The sequence below is a fragment of the Lynx rufus genome, unplaced genomic scaffold (assembly GCF_022079265.1).
Source record: "Lynx rufus isolate CCGP_SWC_20201006 ecotype Redwood Valley unplaced genomic scaffold, mLynRuf1.p SCAF_16, whole genome shotgun sequence".
NCBI classification, from domain to species: Eukaryota; Metazoa; Chordata; class Mammalia; order Carnivora; family Felidae; genus Lynx; species Lynx rufus.
Window position 1 is genome coordinate 11929677 of NW_025814830.1, and position 15015 is coordinate 11944691.

At 47.3% G+C, this 15015-nt stretch overlaps 1 protein-coding gene across 1 annotated transcript; it reads left to right on the forward strand.

Moving 5' to 3' along the window:
• The first annotated feature begins 1000 nt into the window (after positions 1–1000).
• On the forward strand, positions 1001–12440 carry WDR87 (WD repeat domain 87). Its single transcript, XM_047079118.1, has 8 exons — positions 1001–1075; positions 2089–2256; positions 2639–5505; positions 5957–6225; positions 6601–10082; positions 10248–10301; positions 10356–10430; positions 10722–12440. Exons 1-8 carry the CDS (start codon positions 1001–1003, stop codon positions 12438–12440), a joined length of 8709 nt encoding a protein of 2902 aa, XP_046935074.1.
• The last annotated feature ends 2575 nt before the right edge of the window (positions 12441–15015 follow it).

The following is a 15015-nucleotide window of genomic DNA, read 5'->3' on the forward strand; positions in this document are numbered from 1 at the left end:
GCAGGTCATGATCCCAGGATCGTGGGATCAAGTCCCACGTCGGGCTCTGCACTGACAGTGAGGAGCCTGGTTGGGATTCTTTCTCTCTCTCTCTTTGCCCTGTTTGTGTGCTCTCTCTCAAAATAAGGAAACTTTAAAAATATAAATTAAATGAAATGAAATAAAATAAAAAGTAGGATTCCCAATCCAAGAAGGAAAAGTAGAGGTTTGTCCTCATGAAGGCCACAGGGAAGGGAATGAGGAAAAGGATGATGAACAGCAGATGCATCACGGGTAAGAGAGATACTTGATTCTACAAGCCTGGGAAAACCTGCAAAGTCAAATGGCTGGATCCTTTCTCCAGCAGTGCAAGGAGGGGTCGACTCTTAGTCCTGGGCTCCATCCTCTCAATTTTCTGTTTCAGTAGTCAGACTTGAATGTCCATAGAAACACCTAGGGAAGTTGTCAGAAGTGAAGGCCCTTGGGTCCCATCTCCATGGTTCTGCTTCAGTAGGTCTAGACCAGAACCTAGGGTTCTCCATGTTAAGATGGCCCCTTCCCTAGGAATCCCCATAGTGGAAGTCCAGGGACCACGCTTTGGTTACTCCTAGTCCTTGCAAAATACTCTCTTGACACACTACCAGCAGAAAAGAAATGTTATTTGCCTATGATGGTATTCTTTTCTGGCCCCTCTCCCTGCTTCCTTCGCCTGTAATAACCTAGTGAGTTAGGACAGCCAATGCTGAGATTCAATCCTCCACTCTTTTATTTATCCTCCCTAAGCCTCAGTTTTCTCATCTATAAAGTGGGATAATACCTACCTCACTAGTAGCACCTCAGGATTAAATGAGAAGGCAGGTCTTATGCATATTTCCTGACATTCAAAGAGTGTTCAATAAACATGAGTTCATGAATTGATTTTTGTTTCCTAGCTCCTCAAAAAGTAGTAATGGCTAAGCTGTCCTCTTTTGGATTCCCACAGGTTTTTGAGCAACGGTCCTGATGCAGAATAATCAAGGTGATGGCTTCTTCCAGACTCATTCCCCCGTGGCAGGATTTTAAATACCTCATAAATGACATAATACATAAAAACAAGGTAATGTATATGTAGGACATAAACTTGTTATTGGCCTCTATCTGTGTTAATCGTTATGAGCACTTCACAGGAGCATAGATTTTTCCATGGAAGCAGGAAGCAGGCACAGTAGGAGATGGGCCATCAATTTCCAAATGAGTCTAGGGATCTCTTGCAAGTACACTTTGATAGTGGAAGGTGAACACTTTGGGGAGAGAGATTTTTCTCAAGGAGAAGGGAGAAGGCACCGGACAGAACATTTGCCAACCTCAGTTTTGCTATGGTTGGCTCTGTGTAAACCATCCCAGGTGCATGTTTCATAGCACATGCTCTATCACGGTGGGATAATACACACACTATCTTCCTCTGTCAAGTTTAAAAGCCAGGTAGGGTGCCCTAAAAGTCTTTATGCACTTTTAAGCTTTAAGAACTTCAAGCTGGGGGCGCCTGGGTGGCTCATTTGATTGAGTGTCTGACTTCGGCTCAGGTCATGATCTCGTGGTTCATGAGTTCGAGCCCCGTGTGGGCCTCTGTGCTGACAGCTCAGAGCCTGGAGCCTGCTTCGGATTCTGTGTCTCCCTCTCTCTCTGCGTCTCCCCTGCTCACGCTCTCTCTTAAAACTAAATAAACATTTAAAAAATAAAAAAAAAAAATAAAAAGAACTTCAAGCTGCATGGATTTTTTTGGTCACACTCTATTACATATAATGTAGGTATACAGTGGTGCCCTTGCCTGGGTAATGTGTTAAATGCGTCTTTTATGACATAGAGAACAGGTATGTTGGGAACATGATTTCCCCTGTGCTCACACTATGAAATTTGCCCATATAGGCCCTGTAGGGGTTCGGTTCTCTCTTGTGTTGGGTGTTGTGTGGCTTGCTTGTGAAGCGTGAGTGTCCTACAAGGGATAAAGCTGTGCATGTGGGGGGGGTAATGGGCACGAGGCGTGACTTTGGGAACAACTGTGACTTGTGTGAGAATATACTTAGTGCCTGTGTGCCATGGCCTCTTCACTTACGCCATACCTCTCCCCAGCAAGCTTCAGATGACTCAAACAAGGATGTAGTTGTGCTGAGCGACCGGTCCCAGATACTGTTTAGAGAGTCTCGCCATCCTCACAATATGCCGCTTATATGCCATTACTTCAGCGATGCCAACTTCTTTGCCTCCCTCTCTTGGGTGACAAGCACAAAAGAAATACAGGTAAAACTGCCAAGCTTTTCTTCTCCTTCTTAGCCCATTCTACAGGGGCCATGCCCACATAAGCTCTCACCCCAGACCAACAAAGGAAAATCTACCTCTTGATGAAAGTGACCTGGATCTAAGATTCCCCCCTCATCCTTTCTCCGATTACAGTCTCCTCACTGAGTAGATTTCCTGGTTCCCCTAAAGTAGGCTAAGGTTAGGGAAGGGGTCCCAAGCTTCCTGCTTCTACCGTATTCCCAATTCCCACAACCAAGGGGTAAAAACACTCTAGAGTCTTCCAAGTCCTCTTCAGGACAAGAATGGGGGAAAATAGTGGACTGTTCTGCCCTTTCCTCATCTACTATCTCTTCTAGGCAGTTTCCATCTTACTATCTTCTAGGCTATAGTATGGATGAAGAGCAAAACTGAGGACATGGTCGAGAAGAGAGTATTCTCCATGACTGAACGGTTGCCGCCTATCCAGTCCATGGTCCACACAGGTTCCTTTCACATCCTCGTGGCCTACTGTGGCGACCTGATCCTGAGGCTCTTTGGGGACCACTTTCGGTCATTCAAACCCCTGAGTATAGTGCCCTGCCGCTTTAACATCAACTGCCTCTGCTATGACCCAGAAATGAAAATGCTTCTGTCAGGCAGCCTGGGGGCCGTTGTCACTTGGATCATTGAGCGGAGTGGCAAGGGCCTCCAAATAGCCCACATGGTTCCCATGCCTGGTGATGAGCTTGTCCAAGACATCATGCTGAATGGCCCCAACGGCTCCCTCCTGGCCCTGTGTGAAACTATGGTGAGGGTCCTCGAGCGCCAGGGCCACGGCCAGCTAGCTGAGGTTGAGAGGTTCACTTCTACCACCAGTGGCTCCTCTATCACCTGCTGCTTCACCTGTTTTGACCAGGGCTTTCTCTATGCTGGGAACAACACTGGGGAAATCCAAGTATGGAGCCTCATTCGGGGCCACTCTATCCATAGTTTCAAGGCCCATTTCTCATCAGTAGTCTGTATCCGCAGCCGGCCCGAAGCCCACACCCTGCTGACGGCTGGCAAGGAAGGCTTAATCAAGGAGTGGAACCTCACTTCCGGGAACCTGCTGCGGTGGCTCGAACTCGAGGAGGAGCTCTGTCGACTCCAGTTTATTGACAGCATTACTTTCTTCTGCCAGACTACCTTTTCTTTCTCCTTGCGCCGTCTGCCCTGCTTCTACAGCCTCTTCAATGTCTGTGGCTCTGCTCCCCAGCAGGTGCGTCGGGTCCGCTGCGGTGATAACTGCTTCCGGATCCTGTGCACTACTGACGATGGCTTATTGCGCTTTGTGTCCCCAGTCACAGGGGATCTTCTGCTCCTCACCTGGCCCTTCTCACTCCTGGACCAGGCTGTGGATTGGGCCTATGACCCAGAGAAAGAGGAGCTCTTTGTAGCGACAGGCAGCGCAGATGTGCTGGTGTTTGACACGACCCGTTGCCCCTGCCCGGCCAAGTATCTCTTGTGCACCTCACCCGATTCTCAAGACTGGGTACAATGCCTGGCTTACGGGCATTTCTACCTGGGTCGGGGTCTACAAGGACTAATATTCTCTGGACACCAGAGTGGTGTGATAAGAGTGCTTTCCCAGCACAGCTGTGCCCGAATAGAGAAGTTCATGCATTTTGGAGCTGTGCTGGCACTCTCTACGCTGCCTGAAGGGCTTTTTGGTAGCCGAGAAAACGCTTTGCTCTGCTCCTATGGAATGGATGACTACGTCCACCTATCAGAAGCAGTGTTTGAAGGGAAGAAAGTACGTTTGAAGCCCCTCGCCAGCATCCTCAGCAGCTGTCACCTAAAACACCTGATACTCTTACCCAATTCTGTGGGTGCCATCACAGAGACTAACTGCCTGCGTCTCTGGAAGTTCCGTGCTTTCCTGTCCTCTGAGTCACAGGAAGGCTCGGCGTTCATAGAGACATTGCCTCTGCACCAGTGTACCATCACATCCTTTGACGTCTGCCTGTCCTTGAGTCTTTTTGTCACAGGTGGTATTGATGGCTCTGTCCGGGTCTGGAACTTCCACGGCAGACTTGTAGCTATGCTGGACTCATCACTGCACTTTGGCCCACTCTGCTTTGCAAATGACCGGGGTGACTTGCTTGTGACCTTTAACCAGAGTCTTTATCTGGTGTCCTGTCTCAAACTGCTTCACCCAACTCTGCTGTCTCGCCTTTCCTTTATGAGCATGCCGGATGAAGTGCTAGAGACCCCTAAGCCTTTCATGCCCAGCTTTTTCTTCTCCTTTGAGACCATGTTTGTGCCCAAGTATATGTACCTTGAAAAAGGGCAACAGGAATTAGTGGGACTGGAGGAACTGGTCAATAAGCGGGCCGTTGCCTTTGACCATACGGTGCCGCATGTCATAGAAGATGAGCAAGGGAGTCCCATAGTACTGTCTGCTTTCGGACATGATTCTGAAACCGATTCGATGGAGGTGAGAAAATCTCATCACTCCCATTACGTGGTTCCTCCCCAACTACAGCTGACTACCTGGGAGGGATTCAACCCCTACCAAATACTGCGATGCTACTTTGGTAAAGGGCGGAAATGGCTGTTGGCTCCTGACTGCTACATCCCCAACTCAGTGATTCGTGCCCGTCTTTGGCCAGAGGGCAGTCCAATATTCCTCCAGTGCACCCTGCATTCACCTATGCGGGAAATAGAATGGGACAAGTCCCAACAATTCTTCTTCTGGCACAGTAGGGCAAAATTTGTAAGTGATGGAGGAGTATATTTACAGGAAAAGGAGGATGAAGACTTCATAGAAATGAGATTATCCAAGGATGTAACCTACAGTGTCCTTACAGACTCGGCAAACCGCAGTTGGCTGGGCAAAAAGATGAGTGAAATAGCTATTAATAGCCTGGTGGAGACAATCCTCAACATTATGATCCATGCTTCTCCACTCAAGTACCAATGCTGTATTGGTGCACTAGGGCAAATCTTTGCCTCCTACGAGGTGTCTTCAGCCCTGCGCTCTGAAACAGCCCATCGTCTACTGGATGATACCACCAATCCCAATCCACTGATCCGAGAGCTAGCCTGGGAAGGGCTGAAGCGTCTAGGAATGATTACTCATCTCTTTGCCATGCCTCTGGCCCAAGGATTGATGGACAAGGACCAAAGAGTGAGGAGTAAGGCCCTGAGCCTCATGGATGACACTGGAATCCACACTAAGTCCTCACTCCTAAACTTGATCCAGCACCAAGAGACCTTCCAGGAGATGCAGTAAGTTTTTTGTGCCTTCTGCAATTCTTGACTAGCCTCTAGTTTTCTTCTCCCCTTCCCTTCCTTCACTATCTCTTTGTACCTGTGTATTCACTCTTCCTGTCCTTTTTCTCTTTCGTAATCTTTTTCCATTCCTAGACCCTCCTGACAATCCCCACTGCTCACTCCTGTCTCCCATTTCTTCTCCTACTCCTGTGTGTCCCTTACTTCTCGAAGTTCCCCTTTTCATCCTTTTCTCCTACCCCTACAGTCCCCATACAAACAACTCCATTCATTGCCACCTTGGCTTTCTAGATTTCTTCTTTCTTCTTGGACTTTCTTTACCTCGACATACACTGTCTCTTGGCCACTTTGCCAAGCCCCTAACCTGTTCCACGGTAGTTCTTTCCTTCTCATTCTCCCTGTTGTCTCTGACTCACCATGTCAGAGGAATCTCCTTTGACTTTCATAGGCGGGAAATGATTGGGGAGGAATCCCTGGACCATCTGCTGGGGATGCAGGCAACAGATCTACAAATCCTTCACACTCAAGTGGAGCAGCGACTGAATGAAAACCTGACCTTGTCAGAGGGAGACAAAAAGCCTGCATTTTCTTTAGAGGTTGCAAGAATTTCTGAACTTTTGTCCCTTTCCAAGAAACCTGAAGTTCCTAAAGAATCTGAAGTTGCCATCAAGCCCAGCAAAGGCCAAAGACGGGGCCGAGCAGGGAGAAAAAAGCACAGTATGTATGGGGTGATCTGGTTCATGCCTCAGGGTCCCCAAGAGGCAACACAGTTAGGGCTAACATGGGTCAAGAGATATCAACCAGGTAGGACTAGAGACAAGTAGACAGATGTTTTCACCAAAAGAACTTTCCTAGGAAGAATCTACCCAAACTCAGGGAGACTTCAAGGCTTATGTTCATAGGATTTGGGAGGGGGGAGGACTGGAATAAAGTAAGGAGAATCCTTTTTTTTTTTTTTTTTAAGCCTCAGCCCCCTCTGTTGCTACTTCTTTTATGGCAATTCCTCTTAGCTCATGCCATTAGTGGGAAGGGTGTGACTTAGGCCTTCCATGCCATGCCTTCCTTATCTATGTCTCATGATCTTCCCTGCAGCCCGAAAATTATGGCGGGCCCTCAAGAAAATAAAAGGGGCTGGCAAAGCACCAGGTCCCTTAGAGGGTGAAAGTGACCAGAGTGAAGCTGCACTATATGAGGTGAAGGATACAGCCATCCGTTCTGGAAGGTCTTCAACCGTAAGTGTGTTAAAGATTTCAAAAGATGCTGAACAACAACCTCCAGAGGAAGACACTCCAAAGGACCATACTGCACTGACCCTGAAAATGCTGAGGAAATTACATGACAGAAGAGGCAAGAAAAAAACAGTTAAGAAGCCCCTAAAGAGGCACAAGAAGAAGACAAAAGAATCTGGAGTTACAGTTGAGAAATCTCTGTCTGCTGTAAAGGTTGAACCTGTTGTGAAGACGCTGAAGGCCAGAGGGCGAGGTGCCTCTGGAGCGCCTGGCCACAGGGCCACCCCTGGAGATGGCTCACCATGGCGGGATGCTCTGTGTCGTCTTATGACCCTGAGAATATCTGGTTCCCAAACCAAAATGTCAGAAGCTCTAAACATGGAGCTAGTGACCATGGCTCAAGAGGTACTGGCAGATCGGCAGCCCAGTTGGGAACTTTTTCAGGAGATCTGCCCCTTTTTGAAGAAAAAAAGTGACGTTCTGCTTGAGGACCTCAACTGGGATGTAGCCTGGCCAGAGGAGAAACCAATTTTTATTCATGATGGGGCAATTAGAGAAGATGTAGTGATCAGGAGGGAGGATGAGATACCAGAGGCACATGAGCAAGTGCAAAAGGAAGCAAGCAACATGCCAAACTTGCAGGAAACCCAGGTGATTTCCAAAAAAGGCAAGAAAAAGAAAGTTATGTTTTTAGAACCAGGTGACCTAACCAAGGGAAAACGAATATCAAAGAAAGAAGAGAAGAAATCCTTTAAGAAGCCCTTTAAACAAGAGAGGAAAGCAGTCTGGCAGGGAGTAAAAGTGGATAAAAAACAGAGGAAAGTGGCCAAAGGAGAGAGGGATGTGAGTCAGGAAGTGGAGGAAATGGCCAAACCAGAGGAGGGAGTGGTTGTACAAGAAGGAAGACCAGTTACAGAAGAGAGGAAGCTGTCTTGGCAGGAGTGGAAGAAGTCCTGGGATGAGTGGACACAGGCCCGTGGTGAGATGAGGATATCCTGGAATGAATGGAAGGAAGCTTCGGACAGGAAGCATCTTGAGGAAGAGGAGGAAGCACAAACGGATAAAAAGAAGCCACTTGCAGATGAGAAAAAGCTGGATGAGGACAAGAGGAAGCTGAGATGGGATGAGTGGGCAGAGATCTGGGAACAGGTATCAGCCAGGTCCAAGGAGCCACAGTTCAAGGATCAGGAGGAAGAATTGACCCTGGAGGGAGAAAAATTGTTTCAGGAATGGGGAGAAGGAGAAGAAGGAGCAGGAGAAGAAGAAGAGCTGAGACAAACCCAAAAAGAATATAAACAGGCCTATATCGAGAGGAAACGGGCCCAGGCTGAAAGAAAACGAGCCCAAGAAGAAAGGAAGCTGGCACAAGAAGAAGAGAAGTTAGCACAAGAAGAGAGAAAGCTGGCCCAGGAAGAGAGGAAACTTGCCAGAGAATATGGGAAACTGGCTCAAAGAGACAGGACAATGGCCCAGGCAGAGAGGATGTTTGTCCACAAAGAGGAAAAACTGGCCCAAAGAGAGGAGAAGCTAACCCAGGAAGCAGAGAAACTGGCCCAGAAAAGGAAGAAACTGGCCAAGAAATCTGAGGCACTGGCTCGAGAAGAAGAGAAAATAGCAAAGAAAGGAGGGAAGCTGGCTGAGGCAAAAACAATATTAGTCCAGAAAATGGAAAAACTGGAGCAGATGGAGCAAGATCTGGCATTGCAAGAAAAGGAACTATCCCAGGAATTGGAGGAGCTGGCATTGGAAGAGGAGGAGCTGGCTTGGAAAGAAGAAGAACTGAGCCAGGAAGAGAAGGAGTTAGCTGAGGAGGAGGAAGGACTGGGCCAGGAAGAGAAGACACTGGCCTGGCAAGAGCAGAAACTGATTAAGGAAGAGAAAGCACTGGCCCTGGAAGAAGAGTTGCTGATCCAGGAAGAGAGGAAACTGGCCAAAGACAAGGAGAAACTGCCTGAAGAAGAGGAAAGGCTTGCCCAGAAAAGGAAAAAACTGATGGAGAACAAGTTAAAACTGGCCCAGGAAAAAGAAAAATTGGTCCAGAAGAAGGAGAAACTCATAAAGAACAAGGATATCGTAGCCTGGAGGGGGAAGTCTCTGGCTCAGGAGAAGGAGAATCTGCTTTATGAGAGAGCGAAATTTACTCAGAAGAAAAATAACTTCCTGAAGTTCAAAGAAAACCTCACCCAGAACAGAAATAAATTAATTGAAGCAAAGGAGAAACTGGATGTGTACAAGAAGAAACTGGTTCAGGTAGAGGAGACGCTGATGGAAGAAAAGGAAAAACTTTCCCAGAAGAAGGAGAAGCTGGCTAAGGCAGAGAAAAAGCTGGCCCAATTAGAGGAAAGTCTGGCTGAGAAGCGGCACAACCTATCCCTGGACAAGATGAAGTTAGCTGTGGAGAAGAGGGCGATATTTCAAGAACTGAAACTCCTCAGAGGAGAGTGGGAGAGCACCAAGGAAGAAAAGGCACTGGACATGGAAATGAAGAAACTGGCCCAAGAGAAGGTGAGGCTGGCTGAGGGAAAGCAAACTCTCTTCTCAGGAGAGACCAAAGAAGCCTTAAAACAGGGGAAACTGACTAAGAATGAGCTAGAACTAATCAAGAAGAAATTGTCACTAGAGGAGAAGATACTGGCATATGAAGATAGGATATTGGCCACAGAGCAAAGGGACATTGCCAAAGGAAAACTGGAATATACCAGAGGAGAGAGAGTGTATGCCCAGGAAGAGAGGAAGCTGGCCAAAGTAATAAGGAAGTTGGCTACAGAAAGGGAGGGCACTTCCAAGGAACAATCGAAAGCGAGCGGCAAAATCTTAACGGCACTTCAAAACCTTATCAAAGAAGAAACGAAACTGACCCAGGAAGAAATAGAGCTGACAAAGAGAAAGAGGTCATTCTTTGCAAAGGAAAGGAGATTGGGCAAGGAACAAAGTAAACTTGATGCTAAAGAGTGGGATTTTTCAGAGGAACAACTGGAAATAACCAAAGATGAGAAGAAACTGGCTAAGAAGCAGAGAAAACTGGCCAAGGAAATGAAAAGAATGATAAAGAAAGAGGAAGAAATAACCAAGGAAGAAAGCAGATTGGCCAGACAACAGAGAGAAATCATACAGGAAAAAGAGGAGGGAGCAGTAACAGAGGAAGAAGAGGTAATACCATTGCTTGAACAAAGGTCGAGCAAGAGAAAAGAGCTAAAGACAGTGGTTACAACAAAGGGAGAGCTTCCCAGTCAAGGGGAAAGTAGGGAGAGCTTTTCCAAGGAAGTGGAAAGCCTATTAGATGAAATAGAGGGAGAGAGTTTGTCTGAGGAGGAAGAAGAGGAGGAGGAAGAGGAGGAGGAGGGAGTTATGGGGGAGGGGGCAGTAAGGGAAGGGGTGATGGAGGAGGGGGTGGTGGAGGAGGAGGTGGAGGTGGAAGAGGAGGGAAAGGAGGAGAAAGAGAAGAAGGAGGAAGAGGAGGAGGAGGTGCAGGAACAGGAGGAGGAGGAAGAGGAGGAGGAAGAGGAGGAGGAAGAGGAGGAGGAAGAGGAGGAGGAAGAGGAGGAGGAAGAGGAGGAGGAGGGAGTGGTGGAGGAGGGGGCAGTAAGGGAAGGGGTGATGGAAGAGGGGGTGGTGGAGGAGGAGGTGGAGGTGGAAGAGGAGGGAGAGGAGGAGAAAGAGAAGAAGAAAAAGAAAAAGAGGAAGGAGAAAGAGGTGCAGGAAGAGGAGGAGGAGGAGGAAAAGGAGGAGAAGGAGGGAGTAGTGGAGGAGAGGGCAGTAAGGGAAGGGGTGATGGAGGTGGGGGTGGTGGAGGAGGAGGTGGAGGTGGAAGAGGAGGGAAAGGAGGAGAAAGAGGAGGAGGAGGAGGAGGTGCAGGAACAGGGTGAGGAGGAAGAGGAAAAAGAGGAGGAGGAGGAAAAAGAGGAGGAGGAAAAGGAGGAGGAGGAGGAAGAGGAGGAAGGAGAAGAGAAGGAAGTATCAGTGGAGGAGGAGGAAGTATCAGAGGAGGAGGAGGAAGTATCAGAGGAGGAGGAGGAAAGCATCAGTGAGGAAGAGTCAGAAAGTCTGAGTGAGAAAGACTCACTAGAGAAAAGCTCACTGGAAGAAGAGGCAGACAAGGAAAAAGAGACCTTAAAAAAAGAAAAATTACCTAAGTTTCAAGAACAAAGACAAAAAGACCGAAGAGGAAGAGAAATAATCCCCTCTATTGGAAAAAGAATCCCTGATATCAAAGACACTGCTATACAACTAAAAGTTCTGAAAGTCCCTTCCAAGAAACTGATCTCAATAGCTCTGGACAGGAAAGAGAAGATACCAGTGCCAGTGTCAATGAAACAAGTATCCTGGGAAGAAAAGGCCAGAACACTTGAGACATCCAGGACATTTCCAGAGTCAAGGTTTTTGGATAAAAAAGAACTGTTGAAGAAACATAAGCCCATACCTCTCCAAGTTTGGGATAGAGTTTTGCAGTCCCCAGAGCCAGACTTCAAGACCTCATGTTTATCTCACATATTGAGGAAGACCATGGAAGCTCACAAACTCCAAGGCAAACCACTAGGGCCCAAGTGGCAGTGGATTTTGTGGCATCATCCATCTCTGAGGAGACAGACTGAGGTGCAATTACCTGTGCCCCAAATCTTGGCTAAGAAAACAGGCGCTGAGGTAAGACCCTCAGATGTAGAGTGGCTCCACCATGTCCTAGAACGGATGGAGGCAGGAGAACAGCTTTCTAGGGATAGTTTCCACAGATTGTGCCAGCTTCTCAAAGACCTCACCTCAAAGGGAAACCTAGACTGGATACATCTGGCCCAACTCGAAGCCATTGTGAACCGTCACAAGCAGGTCCTGGAATCACGAAGTGCAAAACCCACTAAGGAGCCCATGGGTCCAAAGTACCTGAAAGTGATCCCTCCTATAAAAGGAAAGGAAAAGGAAAGCTGGTTAAAACCTCTGGCTGTCCCCCCATCAAAGCCTCCATTAGATACCCAAAGGATTCCAACCCCAAAGGGTATAAACTGGCACCTTGTAGGAGAGCCTTACAGGAGCGCACGGGCAGAGCAGATGTCCACTGCTCTCAGGGAGATGGAGATGAGACACTTTCATCCCACCACAAAAGCCATGTTCCCAGGTGCTGAGGCCTCTGTGGAAAAACAAACCCTTGCACTGATGTTTCAAAAGGACTTCTGGGCTTTTAAGGATAAAGGCAGGTTTCCCAAATTGCCCAAGCTGGAAAAGAAGGCACAGGCCGTCTCCAAGAAGAAGGAAGAGCTGCCTCAATGGGAGACGTTTGTGGCACTCTACTATGTTCTGCGGATGTTGCAACAGCGATATGCAGATGACAGCGCCACTTGGATGGAACAGTTCTACCAGCTCATGGACCTGTACCACCTTAAGTCACCCCGAATCCAGAGGCTTCTGCAGGAGCTATTACTGAGGGGGGAGCCCCAGTCCCAAGAGATCAGCTACAAGGAGGCCCTATGGGCCACGGACCTAGCTCCTGGGGAGCGGTTGTTTTACCACCTGTTTTGTGGTGGCTCTCAGAACTCTAAGGGTCCCCTGGAGTTCCAGGAGGTGGTGTCCCTCCCAGGTCAGAATAATGTCTGTACCACACTTCCCATGGGCATTGCTCACTATGGGATCTTAGAACTCGCCTGGAAGAGCCTGCCTGAAGCGGATATTCACCTCACCAAGGAAATGCCCCACATCATTGCTCCCACCCCCTAATCTGGGACTGACGGGAGGTCAGGACTTTTCATTCCCACCTGGAGAAAGGCCTTGTCACCATAATCTAGACCCTTATCCCTAGGGCCCACATAGAGTTTGGGCCAAGCGAAAGCCCTTTCCCTACCCAGCTCCAGAAACAAGCTTCGATATATGGAATAAAGAGGAGGCTCTCATTTGCAGCAGGCCCTGTAATATGTGTCCCTGTTCCTCAAACATTGCTTCTCCAGAAAGGTAGCCAGGGAGGCCAGATATATACTCCTGAGAGTGGGAAAAGATCCCAAAAGGCACTGGGCACTTACCCTCTGGAGGCATTCAGCCAAAAGAGTCTGTCCTTGTCCTCTTCCTTCCTTGCTTCCCCCCATCCCCCCCTAAAGACCACAGGAAGGAAAGTATCTGGCACAGAAATGAATGAAGATCTGGCATTAATATAAGAGGCACTGATATAGTAGAAAGAAAATGGACTTTAGAATCAGAAGACCCGGCATAGTGTTTGGAGGTTTGCAGTGGAGGCAGACTCTACTCCCTGTTCATAGCTCTGCATGCTGATGGCTGGGAGTCCCAAATGGCAGGTGTGATGAGTGTTGAGGAGACCCTGAGTGTATCTCATGATCCCTTCCCTCTAGCGATGAAGGATACAAAAGTTAAAGGGAAGGGGTGGTAAAGTGGAGGAAGTTGTCCCTGACAGTAACTGTGTTCCTTCCCTGATCTCCTTTCCCTACCATGGGAACTTCAGAGTTGCCTCTCTCCAGGTAAGCTGAACCTTCCATCAGCTTTTGGTGAGCCATCTATGCCATTTTCTACCCCTCATCCCAAGCTCTCCTTTGTTATTCTACCCTCTATACCGGAGTTTAGCTTTGTGGGAGAAGCCAGGGGTAGAGGGCAAGAGAACATTCTGAGAAGGCGAATTCACCTCAGAGGCCAAGCAGTATAGGTCCACATGGAGAGTATAAGAGTTATGGGCGGGGACAGGAAGCCCCAAAAAGATGACTGACCAGGCAGCAGAAATAAGGATGGTCCAGCTGGCTCTGCATGCTTCATCCTTCATCCTTCCTTTCTGACCTCTGTTTGTCTATGTCAGAAAGACGATAGTGCACATACTGCCATTATCAGGGATGAAAGAGCCATGAACATCACTACAGACCCTGCAGGCATTAAAAGAATAAGGACTATATACTATGAATAACTCTATGCCCATAATTTTGACAACATAGGTGAAATGGACAAATTCCCTGAAACTCCCAGAAAGGGAACAGCAATACCTATCTAACTCATTTTGCAGGATATCAGTGGGTCCTCCAGTCAAAAATAAGACACCGTGACAAAACACACACACACACACACACACACACACACACACACACACACAATCTAGCTGCTGTGGTCCTAGAGTCAGGAATTCTATGGTTGGGTCTTTAGGGAGCCTCAAAACCTTGGTACTAGCTGTGACACTCTAGATACCCTCTTGTTGGTATATTCTTTTTATTATGAAAATTTTTCAATCTCAAAAGTAGAATAGTATTAAAACAAACCTCCAGATCCCCATCTCCTAGATTTAATCATAAACCTCTTGCAAAAACTGCTTCATCTATTTTTTTCTTTGTATTTTAAAATAAATCCCAGGGACACCTGGGTGGCTCAGTCAGTTAAGCATCAGACTTCGGCTCAGGTCATGATCTCGTGGTTTGTGAGTAGGAACCCCGCATTGGGCTCTTTGCTGTCAGTGCAGAGCCTGCTTTGGATCCTATGTCCTCCTCTCTCTCTCTGCCGTTCCCCGGCTTGCATTCTCTCTCCCTTTCTCTTAAAAATAAATGAACATTAAACATTTTTTAATAAAAATAAACATAAAAAAATAAAATAAATCCCAGACATCATGACATTTAAACCCTAAATACTTTGATGCTCATCTCTAAAAAATAAATTCTCTTACATAATGATTTCACATCTAAGAAAATAATTCCTTCAAGTCATCCTATACTCTATGTAAATTTCGGTGGTGGTCCCCCAGAGCGGGGGGACACTTTGTTTAAATCAGAATTCAAACAAGGTGTACATACTGCATTTGACTGTTACTTCCTAAAACTCTTTTAATCTTTAAATTTTATACTCTCCTCTCCCCAGTTTTTCACACTATTGATTTGTTGAAGATACAGAATCAGTTATCCTGTAGGTTTTTCCACGTTTTGGATTTTTCTGATGTAGCAGAGGTTTGCAACCTGAGGTCTGGATGTGCTCTAAGGGGCCACGAAGCTCCTGAAATTAGATGAAAAAGAATGTACTAGCTACACCCCACTGACCACTGGAAAAAGTCTGTAGCTTTCATCAGGTTCTTGAAGTTCCTAAAACAAACACGTTAAGTCACCACTTAAGGAGACAGCAGAGACACCTTGGCCTTAGCTCAAATACTGCCAGTAATCAGCTGAATGGCTGACAGCAAGGGCCTTCCCTTCACTGGACCCTAGATTTCTCATTTCTGAAGGGATAATTACATTTAGGACCTCTCCAGGACTTTAAAAATAGAGTTTCCAGCCCCACATCCCTCTCCTAGAATGTGCGCTCAGGGTAGTATGAGAGACTT

Excerpts from the sequence above, each read along its gene's own strand:
- WDR87 (XM_047079118.1), top strand. The coding sequence starts at position 1,001 with ATGGCTTCTTCCAGACTCATTCCCCCGTGGCAGGATTTTAAATACCTC. Across the intron at positions 10,083-10,247 it reads AGGAAGAGGAGGAGGAGGGA|GAAGAGGAGGAGGAAGAGGA; the intron begins GTTATGGGGGAG and ends GAAGAGGAGGAG. Across the intron at positions 10,302-10,355 it reads AGGAAGAGGAGGAGGAGGGA|GAGGAGGTGGAGGTGGAAGA; the intron begins GTGGTGGAGGAG and ends GGGGTGGTGGAG.